Raw genomic sequence first — 20,748 nt, forward strand, 5'->3', positions numbered from 1 at the left:
ACTTTAAGCTGTATAGAAGTGTCTTGAAAAATATCTAGTCAAATATTATTTACTGTCATCATGGCAAAGATAAAATAAATCAGTGATTAGAAATGAGTTATTAAAACTATTATGATTAGTAATGTGCTTGAAAAATCTTCTCTCCGTTAAACAGAAATTGGGGAAAAAAATAAACAGGGGGGCTAATAATCCAGAGGGTTTAATAATTCTGACTTCAACTGTATATAACTAAATCACAAATTACATTTTTATAGTTGACCTATGCTACATTACAGTTAGTCACTATAACAGATGAACACATGAAGTTATCTAAACATTAAGCTTATTATTATTATTAACTTAATTATTTTAATGACCTACACATGAAAGAAAAGAACTGGAAGAAATATTCATTTTAATTGATGGATAAGAGAATAAGAATGAGGATTTCTTGAAATAAATTTGAACTTTCACAAAACTATTCATTTGGGTAAAACATTAGGCTGAGTAGAGGAAGATCATACTTCATTATCATTGTGAGCTTCTCAAGTTACGCATCTCTTTTCTACAGTTGTCCATATGGGGGGAGACTGTTGGAAATATTTAGTTGGAGAAAAAATAATATTTAGTAAAAATAGTGTGGTGCAGTGGGTAGTGATGTGGCCTCACCGCAAGAAGGTCGCTGATTCAAGTTCCGGCTGGGTCAGTTGGCATTTCTGTGTGGAGTTTGCATGTTCTCCCCGAGTTGGCGTGAGTTTCTTCCGGGTGCTCCGGTTTTCCCCACAGTCCAAAGACATGCGGTATAGGTGAATTGGGTATGCTAAATTGTTTGTAGTGTATGAGTGTGAATGAGAATGTATGGGTGTTTCCCAGTGATGGGTTGAAGCTGGAAAGGCATCCACTGCATAAAACATATGCTGGATAATTTGGCGGTTCATTCCGCTCTGGCGACCCCGGATTAATAAAGGGACTAAGCTGAAAAGAAAATGAATGAATGAATGAATTTAGTAGTGTGCGAGTTGTAACTTTTAATGTCCCTTTAATTACGTCACACGTCTGTGTTTTAACTTCGGCAATGCTGGTTATTTGAATTTATCAGTGTGCAAATGTAAATCCTGCATTTAAAAAGAACAAGCAGCGCCTCCTGCAGGACAAATTTAGTACAGATAAAAACTAGTTCAATTGGAAACATTTTTATTGGCAAGTGTCTGAAATAAAGTTTATACACATTTGTATTCATTTATTAGAAAGTCATATACTACACAACTATTATAAAGATACTGAAACTGAGGCTAAAAATGTAAACACAAAAACGAATACAAATGTTACAATGTTGTTTTATTCAAGCTTGGTTGGAAGTAAAGATATTTTGACTATTATAACAGAAAGAAGGAGACGTAGAATAAAGAAATATAAAAAAATTACAATTTTAAAGCAAAATAAACACTCACCGGCCATTATATTAGGTACACCTGTCTAACTGCTCGTTAAAGCACATTTCTAATCAGCCAATCACATGGCAGCAACTCAATGCATTTAGGCATGGTCAAGACGATCGGCTGCAGTTCAAACCGAGCATCAGAATGGGGAAGAAATGGGATTTAGGTGACTTTGAATGTGGTATGGTTGTTGGTGCCAGACGGGCTGTTCTGAGTATTTCAGAAACTGCTGGTCTACTAGGATTTTCACGCACAACCATCTCTGTGGTTTACAGAAAATGGTCAGAAAAAGAGAAAATGTCCAGTGAGCGGCAGTTCTGTGGGCGCAAATGCCTTGTTGATGCCAGAGGTCAGAGGAGAATGGCCAGACTGGTTCCAGCTGATAGAAAGGCAACAGTAACTCAAATAAGCACTCGATACAACTGAGGTCTGCAGAAGAGCATCTCTGAACACACAACACATCCAACCTTGAGGCGGATGGGCTACAGCAGCAGAAGACCACACCGGATGCCACTCCTGTCAGCTAAGAACAGGAAACTGAGGCTACAATTCACACAGGCTCACCAAAATTGGACAATAGAAGACTGGAAAAACGTTGCCTGGTCTGATGAGTCTCGATTTCTGCTGCATCATTCTGATGGGTCAGAATTTGGCATCAACAACATGAAAGCATGGATCCATCCTGCCTTGTATCAGCAGTTCAGGCTGGTGGTGGTGTAATGGTGTGGGGGATATTTTCTTGGCACACTTTGGGCCCATCAGTACCAACTGAGCATTGTGTCAACACCACAGCCTACCTGAGTATTGTTGCTGACCATGTCCATCCCTTTATGACCACGGTGTACCCATCTTCTGATGGCTACTTCCAGCAGGAGAACGCACCATGTCACAAAGCGCAAATCATCTCGACTGGTTTCTTGAACATGACAATGAGTTCACAGTACTCAAATGGCCTCCACAGCCACCATAACTCAAACCAATAGAGCACCTTTGGGATGTAGTGGAATGGGAGATTCACATCATGGATGTGCAGCCGACAAATCTGCAGCAACTGTGATGGTCTCTTGTCAATATGAACCAAAATCTCAGAAGAATATTTCCAGTATTTTGTTGAATCTATGTCATGAAGGATTAAAGCAGTTCTGAAGCCAAAAGGTTGAACCTGGTACTAGTAAGGTGTACCTAATAAAGTGGCCGGTGAGTGTATATTAATATATTGTTCTTTCATTAAATCTTTTAAACTTTACTCCAAATATCGTGATAATTCATTTTTAATAATATGTCAGTGCATTCATTCACTTTCCTTCGTCTTAGTGCCTTATTTATCAGGGGTTGCCACAGCAGAATGAACCGCCAAATATTTCAGCATGTTTTACAAAGCGGATGCCCTTCCAGCTGCAACCCAGTACTGGGAAACACACATACATTCACACACACTCATACACTCTGGACAATTTATGCTATTACAAAAAATTATATATAATTTGAACTATTATATAAAATATCAAACCAAATATCTTTGTTTTAGGCTTAGGCATTTGCAAAGCCAACCAGACTTTAATTAAGATAAAAACTGATTTAAAAAAAAGCTGTGAAATAAAATAATTGCATGACAAGAACAAAAGGAAAAGTGTGTGAAATGAAACACACACATGAATAATACATTAAATAATATTTATTTTTGCTCGCCTATGTACATCCCATTCAGTCATAGCCTCCCACAAAAACTCATATAAACGCCAACCAATCAGATCGTAAACAGATGACTTTGGACATTCATGAATATTCATAAACCAGTCTCACCTGTGGGAGTTTCTCCTGAGCAGCCCATTCAGTAACTCAATCTTACACAAATTCACCAAGTGCTGCATTGGAAAACAAGCGCAAAATAATCCACATCTCATCGACGTGTCGATTTAAGACCGGAATAAAACAATAAATAAAAGGCTAAAAATAAAATCAAAACAGGAAAACGTTTGAGGAGAACGATTAAATCAGGTTTACTGATGCAAATATTGCATGCACATTAGCATAAGCCTTTCCTGCAGATTCAAAGCTTCAGGAATGTAAGTGCTGGAAGATATATTCATGAGTAAACGCACATTTAGAGGCATAAATAATAATCTGAGTGCTTTAATTAACGGCAATCTATCACACAAATATCAGAGGAAAATAAATGATCTGATTAACAGTCCTATCATGAGTTCAAACTTATTTATTAACGCGCGGAAATAAATCTTTCGTTCCAGAACGAACCCTACTTGATGATGTAACAGCTATGACGTAATATTGTTTTAACTGGAAGCTTCATAACCTAAAGTTTCTGCTACATCTGGAAAACGAGGCATCGGAAAGAACTGAACGTTAATATCGACGCTGAAATCATGGAAATGTCAAGCTTTGAGTTTGTTCGTGGAAAACAACTAAAGGCGGGAAGCTTTACTGGATCACAACAGCCCCACTGCAATACAATAAACCAGACTCTATGTGCGTTTATATGGCAAGCTGTGTTAGCCTAAAACTCTCAGCGTCACTCGTCATAACTGCACTTTTAATATTGAGAATGAAACGAGAAAGCTTTACGATTTAATTCTCATTACTAATAATGTCAATCAATTAGTAAACATGAAATTAAAGAGCTCGTTTATTCAATTACAGAGCTCTGGCATTTCCTTCTTATTTAATTATTTAATCAGGGAGCTCTATAATACAATTCTGTCATTAATAATCAGTATTTTATTAAATGATATAATTAGAGAGGTCTTGTATTTTGCGAGACATGCAACTAAATGCATTTTTTTTGTTTTTTTCAAACTTGTAAAACTGTAATTATAGAGTCAGTAATTGCATTTGTACTAGCAATCAATTAATTGGAGATCGCTGTAAATGTTACTAGTAAAAAAAGGAAATAAAGAGCTCAATAATTGGAGTTTTCGCTAGTGAAACGATTTTTTTAAAATCTCTAATTGGAATTATATCTAGATTTAATTGTAGATTTTTAAGTATAGCTAGATTTATTTGTATTTCTCTGTAATTAAATTGTTTCACTAGTGCAAATTAAACTGCAGAGTTTTATAATTAAAGGTACAGTTCAACCAAAATTGAACCTTCTGTCATCGTTTACTTGTCCTTCACTTGTCACCAACATGTTGGAGTTTCTTTCTTCTGTCAAACAGATAAATAAGTTATTTGGAACAAGTTGGAAACCGGTAATCATTGACTTCAATGGTATTTGTTTTTCCTACTATGGAAATCAATGGTTTCCGGTTTTCATTCTTCAAAATCGAATGAAGAAAAGGGTTGGAACCACTTAACGGATAGAAATTAAAGAGTACATTTTAATTTTAACGTTAACGATCTCTTGAGAAATTGGAGATACGGAAACGGAAATGGAGATGCATGATTAGTAAAAAATCATTTGTAGAGCTCTCTAATTGTTTTTTTTAGTAGTGAAAATTCAATTGCAGATCTCTTAACTAAAGGGATAGTTCACCCAAAACTGAAAATTCTGTCATGATTAACTCTTCCTTTACTCGTCAGAAACCTATCTGAGTTTCTTTCTTCTGCTGAACAGGAGTTATTCTGAAAAAAGTCGGAAACCTGTAACCATTGACTTTTACAGGTTTCCAGACATTACTACTTGTGTTTCCTACTATGGAAGTCAATGGTTACCTGTTTCTAACATTCTTTAAAATCTCTTCTTTTGTGTTCAATAAAATAAAGAAACTCATAAAGGTTCAGAACCACTTATTGAACAGAAATTAGTACGTTTTCATTTTTGGGGTGAACTATCTCTTTAAAAAATGAACAAAGTAATAGAGACGCATGACTAGTAAACATTCATTTCTAATTTCTCTAATTGTTTTTTTACTAGTGCAAATTAAATTGTAAAGCTCTATAATTGAAGGTACAGTTTACACAAAATTGAAAACTCTCTCCTTACTTGTCAGAAACCTGTTTGAGCTTCTTTCTTTTGTTGAACAGTTGGAAACCTGTAACCACTGACTTCAATAGCATTAGTTTTTCCTACTATGGAAGTCAATGGTTACCGGTTTCCAACATTTTTCAAATCTCTTCTTTTGTGTTCAATGGAATAAAAAAACTCATAAAGGTTTGAAACCACTAAGCGAATAGTAATTAAAGAGTAAATTTTCACTTTTGAGGTAAACTATCCCTTTAAAAAATGAACGGAAAGTAATGGAGACGCATGACTAGTAAACATTTAATGGTAGAGCTCTCTAACTGGAATTATAACTATTACGAACTTAATTGTAGTTTTCTCTAATTGGTATTTTACTAATGCAAATTCAACATCAGAGCTCTGTAATTAAAGGGATAGTTGGAAACCTGTAACTTCAACAGTATTTGTTTTTCCTACTATGGAAGTTAATTGTAACCGGTTTTTAACATTCTTCAAAACACCTTCTTTTGTGTTCAACAGAATTAAGAAACTCATAAAGGTTTAGAACCACTTAACGAAGAGCAAATAGAGAGTACATTTTAATATTTGGGGTGAACTATCCCTTTAGAAAATGAACGGAAAGTAATGGAGACGCATGACTAGTAAACATTCATTAAAAGAGCTCTCTAACTGGAATTAGAACTATTACGAATAATACTATAAATAATTGAATTCGAGAGCTCTCTAATTACTTGTAAAAACTCAACGTACAGCTGTAATTCTTACTAGTAAACATGCAATTATGTCAAGTAACGCTGGGATCGTTTTAGGCTAACTTGGCTTGCCATATGTTTAAGTATCTGGTTTTGGTTAGACTCGATTATAGTAGTTTGCTACAAGTGATGTGTGCTCAGCTGTGTTTCTGCAGGTCATGTGTGCAGTGTTTAACGTGTTTTTCAGCACTCCAGGCCGATGCTGGCAAGCAGGAGCTCCAGGGCGCTCAGTTTCTGGTTGGCCTCCTCGATGGCGCTGTACGTCTGAACATTACTGGCGATGTGGAAGCGGATCTCGTCCACCAGAGGAATGGAGTCCGTCTCCTGTCTGGCGGCCACATTCCCAGCATCCTCTCTGATCATGTCGGCAAACTCTGGTCTTTCAACAAGCTGAAACAAAGAGGACATCTCTGAGCTCAATCGCAATAAAAATACAAATTATAATATAATATGACTGTTGGGATCAGGGGCGCCGCGGGGGATGGCGGTGGGGGGGTGTAGTTAGGATGATTTTAAGGGCCCATACATTTAGGGGGCCCCCAAAGACGTTATCAAGGGCCCGTGCAACCCCCCCTCTTCATTTTCATCCACGATCCCCAACATATAGACACGAGATTGGGTTCACGAGAAGGAGACGAGATTTTTACATAATTTAAACGAAATCCTTAATAATGAAACATATGAATTCAAATTATTTGTTAATAAATAAAAGGAAAATAGATTTTTATTCCAAAAACTAGTATCCGAATGTCTGCATTTACACAGCACCAACAAAAGGCGCAATGACCAGAAAAAAAAAAAAAGAGCGGGCGCTGACTGACAGCTGATAATAAAAAAGCGCTCTTTACTCCGTTCCTGTTTTTAATGTGTTAGCATGATGGTTTCATTTTATTTTATTCTTTTTGACAAGTTGTTTTGCTATAGTTTATGACAGAAAAGTTTTCATTTTGCCATCTTTTAATCTAGGCTTTTTTAAACCAGTAGCTTTTTTAATTTCAGGTTCTTGGCGTGATTTATGCACGTGATCTATGCAATAGTTTTATATTAGTTTATATTGTGAGGCGGATGTTGCTCTCTCTCGCTAAACATGCTTAAACCTTGTACTACATGGCGATATAAAAGCTTTTTTTGTCCTAGTATATAAGATGTAAGGTTTGGAACTCTGCTGAAGTCCAATAGTACGTTATCTGGTTACGATACATATCGGAATCGGATACATTTCCACATATGATATAAACAATTAAGGCCTGAATCTGATATGAGTAAATCGGAATCTATGTGATTTTTTTTTTTTTTATTGTACATGTACAATAAGTAAATAAACAAAAACATCGAAATTTGGTCACTTGAACCATGAAAAGAAAACATCTGCTTTTTCCGTACAGCATAAACGTGTTTGGTAATGATAAAGCCGGGTGTGTTTAGTCTCCAGCAGTTCAGTTTGTGTCTGCGCTTAGAGATGTGTGTAGGTGCAAAGAAGTGTCAAACAGCTGTGTGAATTGTCCTGTCGCAAAATGTAGCTAAAAGTCCTACACAATAATAATAGTTTGATTGCGGTGTTTACATATCTATACTGCACTTCAATAATGCGACTTTCAGCACATCTAAAGTGACATTCCATCGCGTGGTAAAGTCCATGGTTAATTTGTATGGCGCCAGTTGCAGCCTTGGACATAATAACGCAGCAGCCTTTGAACTCCGGTGAGAAAAAAAAAAAAAGCGGTTATGTCACACCAGCCCGCCCAACTGAGTGACATGTGCAACACAGAGGCCAGCCTTACCAGGTGTGTGTAAAGCACTTGATTTGCGGTTCAAATTCAATCCTGCCTCCAGTCTTCAATGTTAATTTCACCCTTACCGCTCCATCATACTAACGTCTCGAGACAACTTTTCACCTCGATGAAAACGATGAATCTTGTGACACCCCTAATATATATATATATATATATATATATATATATATATATATATATATATATATATAAATAATGATAGTGATGTGCAGTGTGTGTGCAGTACCCTCTCGATGATCTTGGCCATGTGTTCAGTGCACTGGTCCTCCAGACGGGACAGGCGGAAGAGTTTGGCTGTTCTCCACATGTGCAGCACGTTCTCCTCATTGAGCAGCGCTGCTAGTGTTCGGCCGCAAAGACGCTTTAGACCCGGCAGCAGGTACATATCGGCCACACACAACACCTCATACACGTTCTCATGAGACAGCTGAAAAACACACAGGGATCCCACGCTTTTATGAACAGCAGATTCAATGACTTTTAAAGCATCATCCTTTTTTAAATTATCCACTTCTGTAATTCATACCCCAGCATACAATTGAAGTCAGAATTATTAGCCCTTATGGAATTATTAGCCCCCCTTTATATATTTTTCCCAATTTCTGTTTAACAAATTCTGAGAAGATTTTTACATTCTAAACATAATAGTTTTAATAACTCATTTCTAATAACTGATTTCCTTTATCTTTGCCATGATGACAGTAAATAATATTTTACTAGATATTTTTTAAAGAGACATTTAAAAGCTTAATTAGGTTAATTAGGCAAGTCATTGTATAATGATGGTTTGTTCTGTAGACAATAAAGAAAAATAAAGCTTAAGGGGGCTAATAATATTAATCTTAAAATGGTCTTAAAAAATGTAAAACTGCTTTTAATTCTAGCCGAAATAAAACAAATAAGACTTTCTCCAGAAGAAAAAGTAGTATAGGAAATACTGTGAAAAATTCCTTTGCTCGGGTAAACATAATTTGGGAAATATTTAATTAAGTTAAAAAATTAAAATATACCCTAACTGATAGAAGTATAGATAGAAATGTATTTATAGATATGTAAATTATACTCAAATTTGTTTTAGCTAATAAAATGTATATTTCAATATCAGAAATATAACAATAATATAATAATATATTTATATTATTAAAATATAATAAAGTACTGTTATTAAAATAAAGTATTGATATTTTTAATTAAGCAATGTATTTTATGAAACACATTTCACGTTCATAAAAAAAATAAATTTTTAATGCTGGAGATTTACTTACTTTCCCACATTTCTGCTAATTTAAGTGCCAACAACCCCCTGTTCATTTCTGTCCTTCTGATAACAGCACTCAGAAACATAGTTTAGCACCCTATCATACACCCGGCGCAATAATGGGTGTCCCAGTCTAAAAAGAAAGTGTGTTAAGGCGCATTGTTGGTGCATTGCTATTTTGAAGAACTGGACATATGCATCACCATATGGGGCATAAGAACAGGACGTGTGTTTGGATACAACTATACAATTTTTGACCACACTTCGTTATTATTGCTCATTTATTCATTTGCTGGAAATTAGAACTAAATTTAGAAATACTTTAGAAACAAATCTTTGTGCTTACACGAAATTAAATATGTAGGTTAATGGATGTCTTCAGTGGAGTGCGTACAACACTGTTTCCTTACCAAGAAAGTAAAGGAGTAAAGTAAAAAGTAAAGTAAAGAGACTAAATCGAGGAGGCTCCTTCTTTATCCTTGCACTGCAGATGGTCTGTTTAACTGTTTTCTTTCTAGTAAAGAGAAAATTAGAAAAATCTAGAAATCTAGAAAATCTAGTATTACGCTCAAAACACACCAATAACCCATTAAGAGAATAAGCACAACCCTGTTAGACCATGCGCTGGGGTGCAAACTGTATTTTTCCGTCCTTAAAATAGCAAAAGTAGATTCAGACACCCCCTAATGCTTTTGCGTCATGCTTTAGACTTTGTGCCTAGCTCGTTAAAATAGAGCCCAGTGTCTGTAACTACAACTGTAAGTGTGTGTTTGTGTGTGTACCTGAGTGTTGTCACTATAAATGTAGTAAAGGATTCTTGTAAACAAATCATGGGACACATCATGAAGCGTGATGACAGGAATACTGGGATGAGTCTGTAGAGTTTCACCCTCGCTGAAATGATCCTCCAACAGAGCCTTAAAATAATCACTGCGGCCACAGAAAAACGCCTGCAACACACACACACACACAATCAGCACAAGTGCCCTTTTAATCAAAACCACTAATACAATATTAAAGCAGCATCATTCTCATAACTAATTCTGAGTAATAGATGGATATTAGAGTGATGTTTTGGGGAGCCATAATGCTGTTCCAGCGTCCACAGACAGAGATTATGATTATAAGTATTAATAAATAGTGACCTTATGACACAGGAAGTCATAACCCTCCACCCGGAAGCAGATGTCAGGATAACTTGGGAAACTGTCAGTAAGATCAAATGGAAGCTGACCGTATCCGACCTGAAAATCAGACAGCAGTAGTTTCAATTAGTCACGATATAAAACACATGATCAGTGTTGTCCGTATAATCAGTGGATTATAATAATTTCTAATAAAAGATAAACATAATTTATTATTAACCCTTAGAATACATTCAAGTTTATTCTGACATGTAAGAGATGCATAAAACTGCAAAGTTCTGCACAAGTAAGACATTTTAACAGATTGTATATTGTATACAGCCATACACCCTGCAGCCCAACCCAGTTACTTACTGAAGCTAAGCAAGGCTGAGCCTGGTCAGTACCTGGATGGGAGGCCATATGGGAAAACTAGGTTGCTGTTGAAAGTGGTGTTAGTGAGGCCAGCAGGGGGGCGCTTAAACAGTGGTCTGTGTGGGTCCTAATGCCCCAGTAAAGTGAAGGGGACACTGTACTGTCAGTGGGCTCCGTCTTTTGGATGAGACATTAAACCGAGGTCCTGACTCGCTGTGGTCATTAAAAATCCCGTGGCACTTCTCATAAAGAGTAGGGGTGTAACCCTGTTGTCTTGTGGCTGCCGTTGCATCATCCAAGTGGATGCTGCACACTGGTGGTGGTGTGGAGCTGACGTCAGAACAGCAGAAACCGTTGCTACTTCACCAACGTTATTTTAGAGCTAGTATTTGAATGATTCTCTAGCTTAATGTCTAAAGTGATGACAAAACAGGTGATTTTGCTCACATTTTAAGATTATAAGGCTGAACGGCATGAAATGCCATCAGTCTACAGAGATTTCCCAGTATTTCTCTGTTGGAAACGGGATTTCACAATAATTAACCACAAAAAAGCCAAAGCAAAGCAAACACTAGCAGATTACTATGGTATAAATACAGCACTACAACATTCAAAAGAGAAAGATCGACTTAAAATGTCACTTACCTCTTCTGTAATAATTTGTTCAGCTGTAGTTTGAAACATACGCTGTTTTTCTCCCCTAAGGGCTTATTATGCGGTCTCTGTAGCCATGTCAACCATCTTTGCTCTGCTGAGTATGACAGGCCGATGTGCTGAATCTCCAAAATTATACATTTTTAAAATAGGCACTATACTCATAAATAAACTGCATAGTTGCAATCTAAACAACTACATTCTCACCTAAAAAGCCTCAAATGTACATTATGTTGTCCAACACCTACAATATTTGTCAAACTGTAGTGAGTTTATTGATCTGCTGTCAGTCTATGTGGGCAGAGTAATACACAAGGATGAGGAGGGTGTACGAGTTCTGATATTGCGAAATATTGCACGGCTATCAGCCGATCAGATTCGAGAATCAGACAGAACTGTTGTATGTATATATTCTTATATGATACATTATTTGTGCCTACAAAGAAGAGTGGCTTTTTGGAGATGTGAGACATGCAAGTAATAATAATATAATAATAATAACACTGAACCACTTCGATGACAGACTTTGGCTGAGGGATTTTAGAATGGCAAGAAATTTTAGAATGTCATTTAATCTCGTCCCATCGCACACATTTTTGTTATCACCTGATCTGCTAAACCACGACTCTTTGATTCGCATGTTGGAATTTATTCAGTAAATGTGTTTCTATCGTAATTTATGCACATAGTTTCATCAAATACAAATGTTATCCTGTGCATAAGTTGTAAGCTCCTATTGGCATTTTCATGAATCATTTTTTAACGTACTATTCCAAAATGAGCATAAAAATAGGTGTATGGAAACATAGCTACTGTGTTATGTGTGTTTAAGTATTGTTGTGGATGTATTTATGGTCACCGGTGTGAAAAACTAAGCTGAATGGACAATAAAAGTTTAAGCTAAAGTGTAAAAACTGAAAAAGCATTTGTAGTTTGCAGATTTGCTCCTCATGACTCAAGATGAGCGGCTCTTAAATGAAAAGCCTTGAGCTCAAACAGCTTTTGACATTTTGAATACTACTAATTTAGCTACCAGTTGCTCAGCAACCACACATCCCATAATTCTAGAGAACACAATCTCTCACGAATGCTTCATGTATGAATGATCATAGTGATGATAAGGGCTGTAGGACTGGATGTGTGAGAAATGTGTGTGTGTGTGTTTCCTCTTACCCGTAGCTCGGCAGGAAGTGCACTGTCAGCCAGCAGAGCCATGCCGTCCTGCAGCTGGAAGTCATGCGGATCCAGAGTCAACACCTTCACACACGTCCCTGGCTTATTGGACACTGACCGAGAGAAAGAAGATTAATTTCAATATGATTCATAACTGATTCACTAAAGCTGCAGTAAACCGTTTTCACAAAAGTGATGAAATTACTGTGGTTTTGTGGTGAATTTTAGAAAGAAATGGCATTACTGTAGAAGGAAAAATAATGGTCAGATTATTATTAATGTATACTGTGCAGCTATCATCAGTTTATTGTAACATTTTTAAAGACTAAAATTAGTCATCATTAAGTAACACTGAACAATAAAATATGTATACAGTGGGGGAAATAAGTATTGAATACGTCATCATTTTTCTCAGAAAACATTTCTAAAGGTGCTGTTGACTAGAAATTTTCACCGGATGTTGGTAACAACCAAATAAATTCATATATGCGAAGAAAACAAATCTGATCAGTTTACAAATGAAGTTCTGTGCAATAAAATTAAATGACACAGGGAACAAGTATCGATCACATGAAGAAAGGGAGGTAGAAAGAGAGTGAAAGCCCAGAGAGCAGCTGAAATCTTTCAGTAGTTCTTCAGCAACCCTCGACCCTTCGTCATTGTAAACGAATATTAGCTGCTTCAGTCCAACATCTACATCTGCAGTATGATGAAGATAAAATCAGGGTAGACATTTCAGAAAGACAATGATCCAAAACACAGCCAAGGAAACTCTCAAATGCTTTCAGAGAAAGAAAAATCAAGCTGTAGAATGGCCCAGCCAATCACCTGACTTAAATCCAATAGAAAATACAAATTGAAGATCAGATTTGATACACAAGACCCACAGAACCATCAAGATTTTTATACTGTGTTGAAATCTGTGAGAAACTCACACCTGAGCAATGCATGTGACTTCATTCTCCATATAAGAGGCGTCTTTAAGCTGTTGTCACCAAAAAAACTTTTATTACATTTCAATAGTTCAGTACTTTTTCCTTGTGCCATTCCACTGTTATTTCGCATAACTCATTTTTCTGTTTTGTTTTCTGTTTGTATTGTTTGGGTTTTTACCAAAATCTGCTTCAATTCCATGTCAACAGCTCCCATAGAAATATTATTCCCAGGAAAAAACATGACATGTTCAATATTTCTCCCGCTGTAGCTACATTTTTTTAATAAAATATTTGTATTATTTAGTTTTTTTTTTAGCAAGAATGCATGAAATAAAAATATTTGTAATGTTATAAAAGATTTTTTTGTTCATTATTAAAAAAAAAAAAGATAATTTTTTACTATATTACATTTTTTGTCACAAATGTCAAAAATCAAAACATTAATTTTGTAAATAATCAGTTAGTGTTATTAAATTATATTAGTGTTATTAAAGCAACTGACTTCCCATAGGGGAAAATAAAGAAATTAAAACAAAAATAAAATAAATTTAATAAAATAAATTAATGAATTAGGGAAAAAAGGAAAATGAAAGAAGGATGGAGTCAAATAAAATCAATCAATAAAAAAGTATATTTATAAATAAATGTTCAGTTTAAGTATCGTGAGAGTTAGCCTACATGTAGTCTAAAAAGAGGAAAAAAGATTCTCTAAAAATCTAATAATTAACTTTCCACTCTTTAAACGACATTGAAAAAATTATCATGATTTTCCACAAGACCCTGAAGCTGTACAAATGTTTTCAACATTGATATTATCAGACACATTTCTTGCGCCTTAAATCAGCATATGATTCCTGGATCATGTGACTCCGATCCTGAAAATTCAGTTTTACACAATCTTGTAATATTATTTCAGAATAATTCAGATTTGACAATATTTGTTATCAGATGAATCCTAATGTTGCATCAATGCATTCAGTTTTTTTTTTTTTGGTTTGTAGCCTATAAAGCTAATTAATAATTTGAATAAAATTTCAAATGATCATGCCAGATATCAAAGGCTCCTCACCAAACTCATAAACCTGTTTGCACTTCACTTCCAGCTCCTCAATGAGCTCGCCGATCTTGCACTGTTTGGCCAAACGCTTGCAGTCCTCCACATAATTCACATCTATATCCAAACGACCTGAAAAAAAACAGCAGCATGTGAAGAAAAACAGTATCTGGCACCTGTTATTAAACCACAGTCTGGTCTGACGCTCACCGGTGTAGAAATACTGCATAATCGCACCAAATGCAGCAGGATTGACCTAAAAAAAGGAAATGAAAGTTGACGCATTAGGATCATGACAGTTCAAAGAGTGCTGATGAAGATATAAGAGAGAAGACAGTGTTCTTCTTAATCGAACGCAGCTCTAGGGAGAAGATATTTTAAGCTGTACAGGAGGAAATGAACAGCAGTATTAGATTAGCAATGCTTTCTAAAGTAAATGTGTTAATATAGGTGACAGAACTAGAACTGGATTCTCGATCCTAGATAAACCTTCTCATTCATTCATTCATTTTCCTTTGGCTTAGTCCCTTTATTAATTATTCGCCACAGCAGAATGAACCGCCAACTTATCCAGCATATATTTTGCACAGCGGATGACCTTCCAGCTACAACCCAGTACTGGGAAACATCCATACACACTCGTACACTACGACCAATTTAGTTTCAATTCACCTATACCGCATGTCTTTGGACTGTGGGGGAAACCGGAGCACCTGGAGGAAACCCACACTAACACAGGGAGAACATGCAAACTCTTGCAGTGAGGTGACAGCACTACCTACTGTGCCACCGCGTCGCCTACATAGATAGATAGATAGATAGATAGATAGATAGATAGATAGATAGATAGATAGATAGATAGATAGATAGATAGATAGATAGACAGATAGACAGATAGATAGATAGATAGATAGATAGATAGATAGATAGATAGATAGATAGATAGATAGATAGATAGATATTATTCAATATTTTCTTGAACAATAACACAAATTATTCATTCATTTTCTTTTCGGCTTAGTGCCTTTATTAATCCAGGGTCGCCACAACGGAATGAACCGCCAACTTATCGCCAACTTATGTTTTACACAGTGGATGCCCTTCCAACTGCAACCCATCTCTGGGAAACATCCATACACACTCATTCACACTCATAAACTACGGACAATTAAACCTACCCAATTCACCTGTATCGCATTTCTTTGGGCTGTAGGGGAAAACGGAGCACCCGGAGGAAACCTACGTGAACGCAGGGAGAACATGCAAACTCCACACAGAAACACCAACTGACCCAGCCGAGGCTCGAACCAGCGAGCTTCTTGCTGTGAGGCGACAGCACTACCTACTGCGCCACCGCGTCGCCCAATAACACAAATTATTTTTTACATAATTATAATGTATATTATTAAATTAATATTTATATTATTAAAAAAATAATATGTTTTGTACAGTTGAAGTCAGAATTATTAGCCCCCCTGAATTATTAGCCCCTGTTTATTTTTTTTCCCCAATTTTTGTTTAATGGAGAGAAGATTTCAACACATTTCTAATCATAATAGTTTTAATAACTCATCTCTAATCACTGATTTATTTTATCTTTGCCATGATGACAGTACATAATATTTGACTAGATATTTTTCAAGACACTTCTATACCACTTAAAGTGACATTTAAAGGCTTAACTGGGTAATTGGGTTAACTAGGTAGGTTAGGGTAATTAGGCAAGTTATTGTATAACGATAGTTTGTTCTGTAGACTATCGAAAAAAATATAGCTTAAAGGGGCTAATAGTTTTGACCTTAAAATAGAAATAGAATAGAAATAAAATAGAAAAAATAAAAAATAAAACTGCTTTTATTCTAGCTGAAATAAAACAAATAAGACTTTCTCTAGAAGAAAAAAAGTATCAAACTGTGAAAATGTCCTTGCTCTGTTAAACATCATTTGTGAAATATTTAAAAAGGAAAACAAAAAAAAATCAAAGAGGGGTTAATAATTCTGACTTCAACTGTATATTAATACATAATTGTCTTATACCAATTTTTACTTTATAAATGTTTACAGTCACATTTGACTAATTTAGTGTCATTGATGATTTGTTTTTACTCATGCTGATATCAGTGATAGATTCTTTATTCTTAATTCATAAGACCTAATTCAAACTGATTTAAACGTATTATTTTAATTTAGGAAAAACAATGTTGCCTAATTTGCACACTTGCATAAAACAGCACACTTGATCATAACCAGGCATGCATCATAAACAAGTCCAGAACTTCTTGGACTGGGTTTAAAGAAAAAAAAAGATACTTCTTAATAGGGATGGACTGAAATGAAAATTCTGGGTCAAAATCAAAAATTACTAATGCACTTGGCTGAAAACCAAAACTAAAAAATGATTTATAATTATTCTTTAAAAAAAATTAGATTATAGTACGTTTGTAAGACTTTACTGATGTTAAATGAGTCAAGGGGCATCATTTTACAAGATAATTATTTTTAGGCAAAAAATCAGTTAGCCCTACTTTCTAATTTGCATAATTCAACTAATATGTAAAATATTCATACTTGAGCATCAACTAGTATGCATTAGAAATAATACATCACTTAGTCACTAGTAAATATGAATTAGGATGCACTAGTCCCCATCACACACTACAGGGCAGTTATACAGCATGAAACCTGTGAATAAGTACATTATAAGTGCGTTGTGTGAAGTGAAACAGCGCCTACCAATGGATGTTTGAGTGCAATGGCACTCTTGCCTTTCCACTTGGTCTCCAGCATGTGGGCGAAGTATTCAGACCGGGCACTCAGGATACACCGATGGGCCTTAAACATCTCCCCGTGAACCACAAATGTCACATCGCTGTAGTTTCCCTGCTCCAGAAGCCTGAGGCAGAAAAGCAGACATTACATTAGCTGTTTCCATCCACATTGTTTCCACTTTTATGCGCATAAAAATGCTGCAAAGTCAAGCTGATACATTTTTAAAATGTGCATAAGACACTTTGAGCAGGATAATCATTTAATCCGATAGAAGAAAATGCCTATAAACTCCTTGGAAACACATTTACTGAATAAATTCAAGCATTCAAATTAAAAAAATCATGTGATTTTTATTATATATATATATATATAATAGCTCATGTAATGATAAAAATGTGCATGACAGGATGGCGTTAATGGACAAACCAGTGGAGTGAGCACATTGTAAAGCATCTGAAAGGTTGTTTTGGTCAGTCGAAAATCTCTCAGCCAAAGTCTGTCATCACATTGGTTCAGTATTATTACCTCCAGAACTGTCTAGAGCAGGGGTCACCAATCTCGGTCTTGGAGGGCCGGTGTCCTTGCAGGGTTTAGCTCCAACTTGCCTCAACACACCTGCCTGGATGTTTCAAGTATACCTAGTAAGAGCTTGATTAGCTTGTTCAGGTGTGTTTGATTAGGGTTGGAGCTAAAATCTGCAGGACACCGGCCCTCCAGGAACAAGTTTGGTGACCCCTGGTCTAGAGCGTCTGCGTCTCACGCCTCCAAAAGCCACTGGATTGCGCTCATTGCGTTTCATCTTCTAAGGCGCAAGTCATTTAATATATAAGAAAAAAGGCCCACAGTGGCTTCTGCTAATGCAGCAAACTGCATTTTTCTTTGTTGATATTTGCCACCAGTTTATCAGGAAGTGACGATTTTGTTCTCTTTGACTCATTTTATGTGCTTTACTCACAAATGTGCTATGCTATATTCCAGTTTGGTGCATAAATCTTTGGATGGGATTTATTTATTTATGTAGCACCGTGGTCCGGTGAGACACAACATTTCTACTGTATGTCCACACAAGTAGTGGAATGACAATAAAGCTCAACTTGACTTGAACTTGACTTAAAACATAAGCAGTGAGTGTGTGGTGGTGTGTGTTTGTAATGCTCACGTCTGCAGGAACTGGTCGTAATAGTCTCTCTGCATGGCCTTGGCTGTGATGCGCTTGTACTCTTTGAGCAGACGGCGGATTGCGTCACTCAGAGCTCCGTACAGACAGCGCTCACCGTCAAACGTGTTCGCCTCACACTTTGCTCCTGCCGCACAAAACACACACCTGGGATTACTTGCACAAATACTGGAAATACACTTAAAACCAGGGTTCGCACTCTTTCATGGGCATCAAATTCAAGAACTTTCTAAAACTTTTTAAAACATGGTATATGCAGGAATCCAAAAGGTAAATTCAATACATTTTTCAAGACTTTCTCAGAATGTTTTAAGACCTCATCGCCACTTCAAGTTCTAATCAGTATCAAACTTTTAACTTAATAATCAAATAATCTTACAAATATTATAATAATATGAATTAATGTCCAACGGCAACGCAGTGGCGCAGTAGGTAGTGCTGTCGCCTCACAGCAAGAAGGTTGCTGGTTCGAGCCTCGGCTGGGTCAGTTGGCGTTTCTGTGTGGAGTTTGCATGTTCTCCCTGCGTTCACGTTGGTTTCCTCCGAGTGCTTCGGTTTCCCCCACAGTCCAAAGACATGCGGTACAGGTGAATTGGGTAGGCTAAATTGTTCATAGTGTATGAGCGTGAGTGAGTGTGTATGGGTGTTTCCCAGAGATGGGTTGTGGCTGAAAGGGCATCCGCTGTGTTAAACGTGCTGGATAAGTTGACGGTTCATTCCGCTGTGACGACCCTGGATTAATAAAGGGACTAAGCCGAAAAGAAAATGAATGAATGAATTAATTAATTAATGACCATTTAAATTATTTTACACATTTACTTATTATTTCTCAAAAAATAATAAACATAAATTCATAAATACATAAAATAAATACAAAATTGTGCTTAAACATTAAATAATTTTCAGAACAGAACCAGAGAGAGAGAGAGAGTTTTAATTTTATTGCTATTTCAGCTTCTATGGCTATGTCATGGCAAAAAATAGATCAAATTTACCACGTTTTATAAATACGAATTTTCTATAATTATAAAAATATTCTAACAATTAAAAGTAATCAAGAGCAATAAATAATATACAAGGTAAAATGCATAAATAATAATAATAATAATAATAATAATAATATTTATTATTATTATTGTTATTATTATTATTTTATATAAGATAAAAATCTAAAACAGTTTTTTAAGGTTTCCTTTTGATAAAAATTGTACAATTTTAGATGGATTTACATTTAAAAATATTTCATTTAAAGTCTGTCCAGACAAAAATTGCTGTCTGATAACATTAAAAATGGGGCACCCCACAAGAATATGTTTAACAGTTTGCTTTCTGTTGCAATATAGACATTTTTGGTAAATGTTCACGTGAGTCCCGTGTGTCCAATGCGGCATCTTGTATAAACAATCTCATCATGTCTTGACTTTAAAAAAAATTAGATTTTCTTCCTATTTCTGGCTGAATTTCAAAAAGTTTATTTTCTGAGCACTGATCCCATTCGGTTTGCCATTTGTTGAGAATATAGCCTTTTATTAGTGGCTTTAGATCCAAAGGTGGGATTTTACACTCCCAGAACAGAACCAAAAAATAGTAGAAAAACAAAACAGAAACCTAAACAATAAATATAATTAATATAGAAACTAATTTAACTGTTATCCTTGTCTTTAATGGGAAACATTGATTAATAACTGCAAGGAAAATCTTAAGTAATTTTACATAAATGTTAAAACATGCTGGTGCTTTTTGTTTTTATTTCATACATTGTGGTAATAAATATTTACTTGACTATCTAACTCAATCAATAAAAAAAGCACAAACCTTATGTAAGTTTAATAAAAAACTTAAGAGCTCTCATTACATTTAGTTTTACTACCTGAATGTTTATTAACAGTTCTCATTTTGAATATTTGACAGATCATAACTCCCTGGTCAATGATGTATTATGGTTTTAGCATTTACCGTTGGCGAGCAGGTACTGCACCAGCTCTTCATGTCCACAGAGACATGCATAATACCTGAAGACAGAAGAGAAATCACAACGTACATCACAGACAAATAAAAGAAAATATATAGAAAAAGAAAACAGTGCTGTAAAAAGATTAATCCTGATAAATCACATTTATAAAATAAAAGCTTGTGTGTGTGTATATATATATATATATATATATATATATATATATATATATATATATATATATATATATATATATATATATATATATATATATATATGTATATTTAATTTTTTATTAAATATATATATTTAATTTTTATACAAATACACGCAAGTAGATTAGATATTCAATATCTAATGCAAATTATAAAGATATATGTAAATATTTAGTTT

General features: G+C 35.4%; 1 protein-coding gene across 1 annotated transcript in view; it reads right to left on the minus strand.

Moving 5' to 3' along the window:
* Positions 1-3,078: 3,078 nt before the first annotated feature.
* Positions 3,079-20,748, minus strand: part of abtb1 (ankyrin repeat and BTB (POZ) domain containing 1) — a 21,420-nt gene continuing 3,750 nt past the window's right edge. The window contains exons 3-12 of the mRNA XM_056464098.1: positions 20,361-20,416; positions 18,387-18,531; positions 17,192-17,351; positions 14,669-14,714; positions 14,474-14,590; positions 12,470-12,582; positions 10,289-10,387; positions 9,926-10,093; positions 8,112-8,312; positions 3,079-6,482 (exon numbers count right to left, since the gene is read on the minus strand). Coding sequence (XP_056320073.1) covers positions 6,276-6,482; positions 8,112-8,312; positions 9,926-10,093; positions 10,289-10,387; positions 12,470-12,582; positions 14,474-14,590; positions 14,669-14,714; positions 17,192-17,351; positions 18,387-18,531; positions 20,361-20,416 — 1,312 coding nt within the window. The 3' untranslated portion in view covers positions 3,079-6,275. The remainder of the gene's footprint in view (positions 6,483-8,111; positions 8,313-9,925; positions 10,094-10,288; positions 10,388-12,469; positions 12,583-14,473; positions 14,591-14,668; positions 14,715-17,191; positions 17,352-18,386; positions 18,532-20,360; positions 20,417-20,748) is intronic.

Source organism: Danio aesculapii, chromosome 8, assembly GCF_903798145.1.
Source record: "Danio aesculapii chromosome 8, fDanAes4.1, whole genome shotgun sequence".
NCBI lineage: Eukaryota > Metazoa > Chordata > Actinopteri > Cypriniformes > Danionidae > Danio > Danio aesculapii.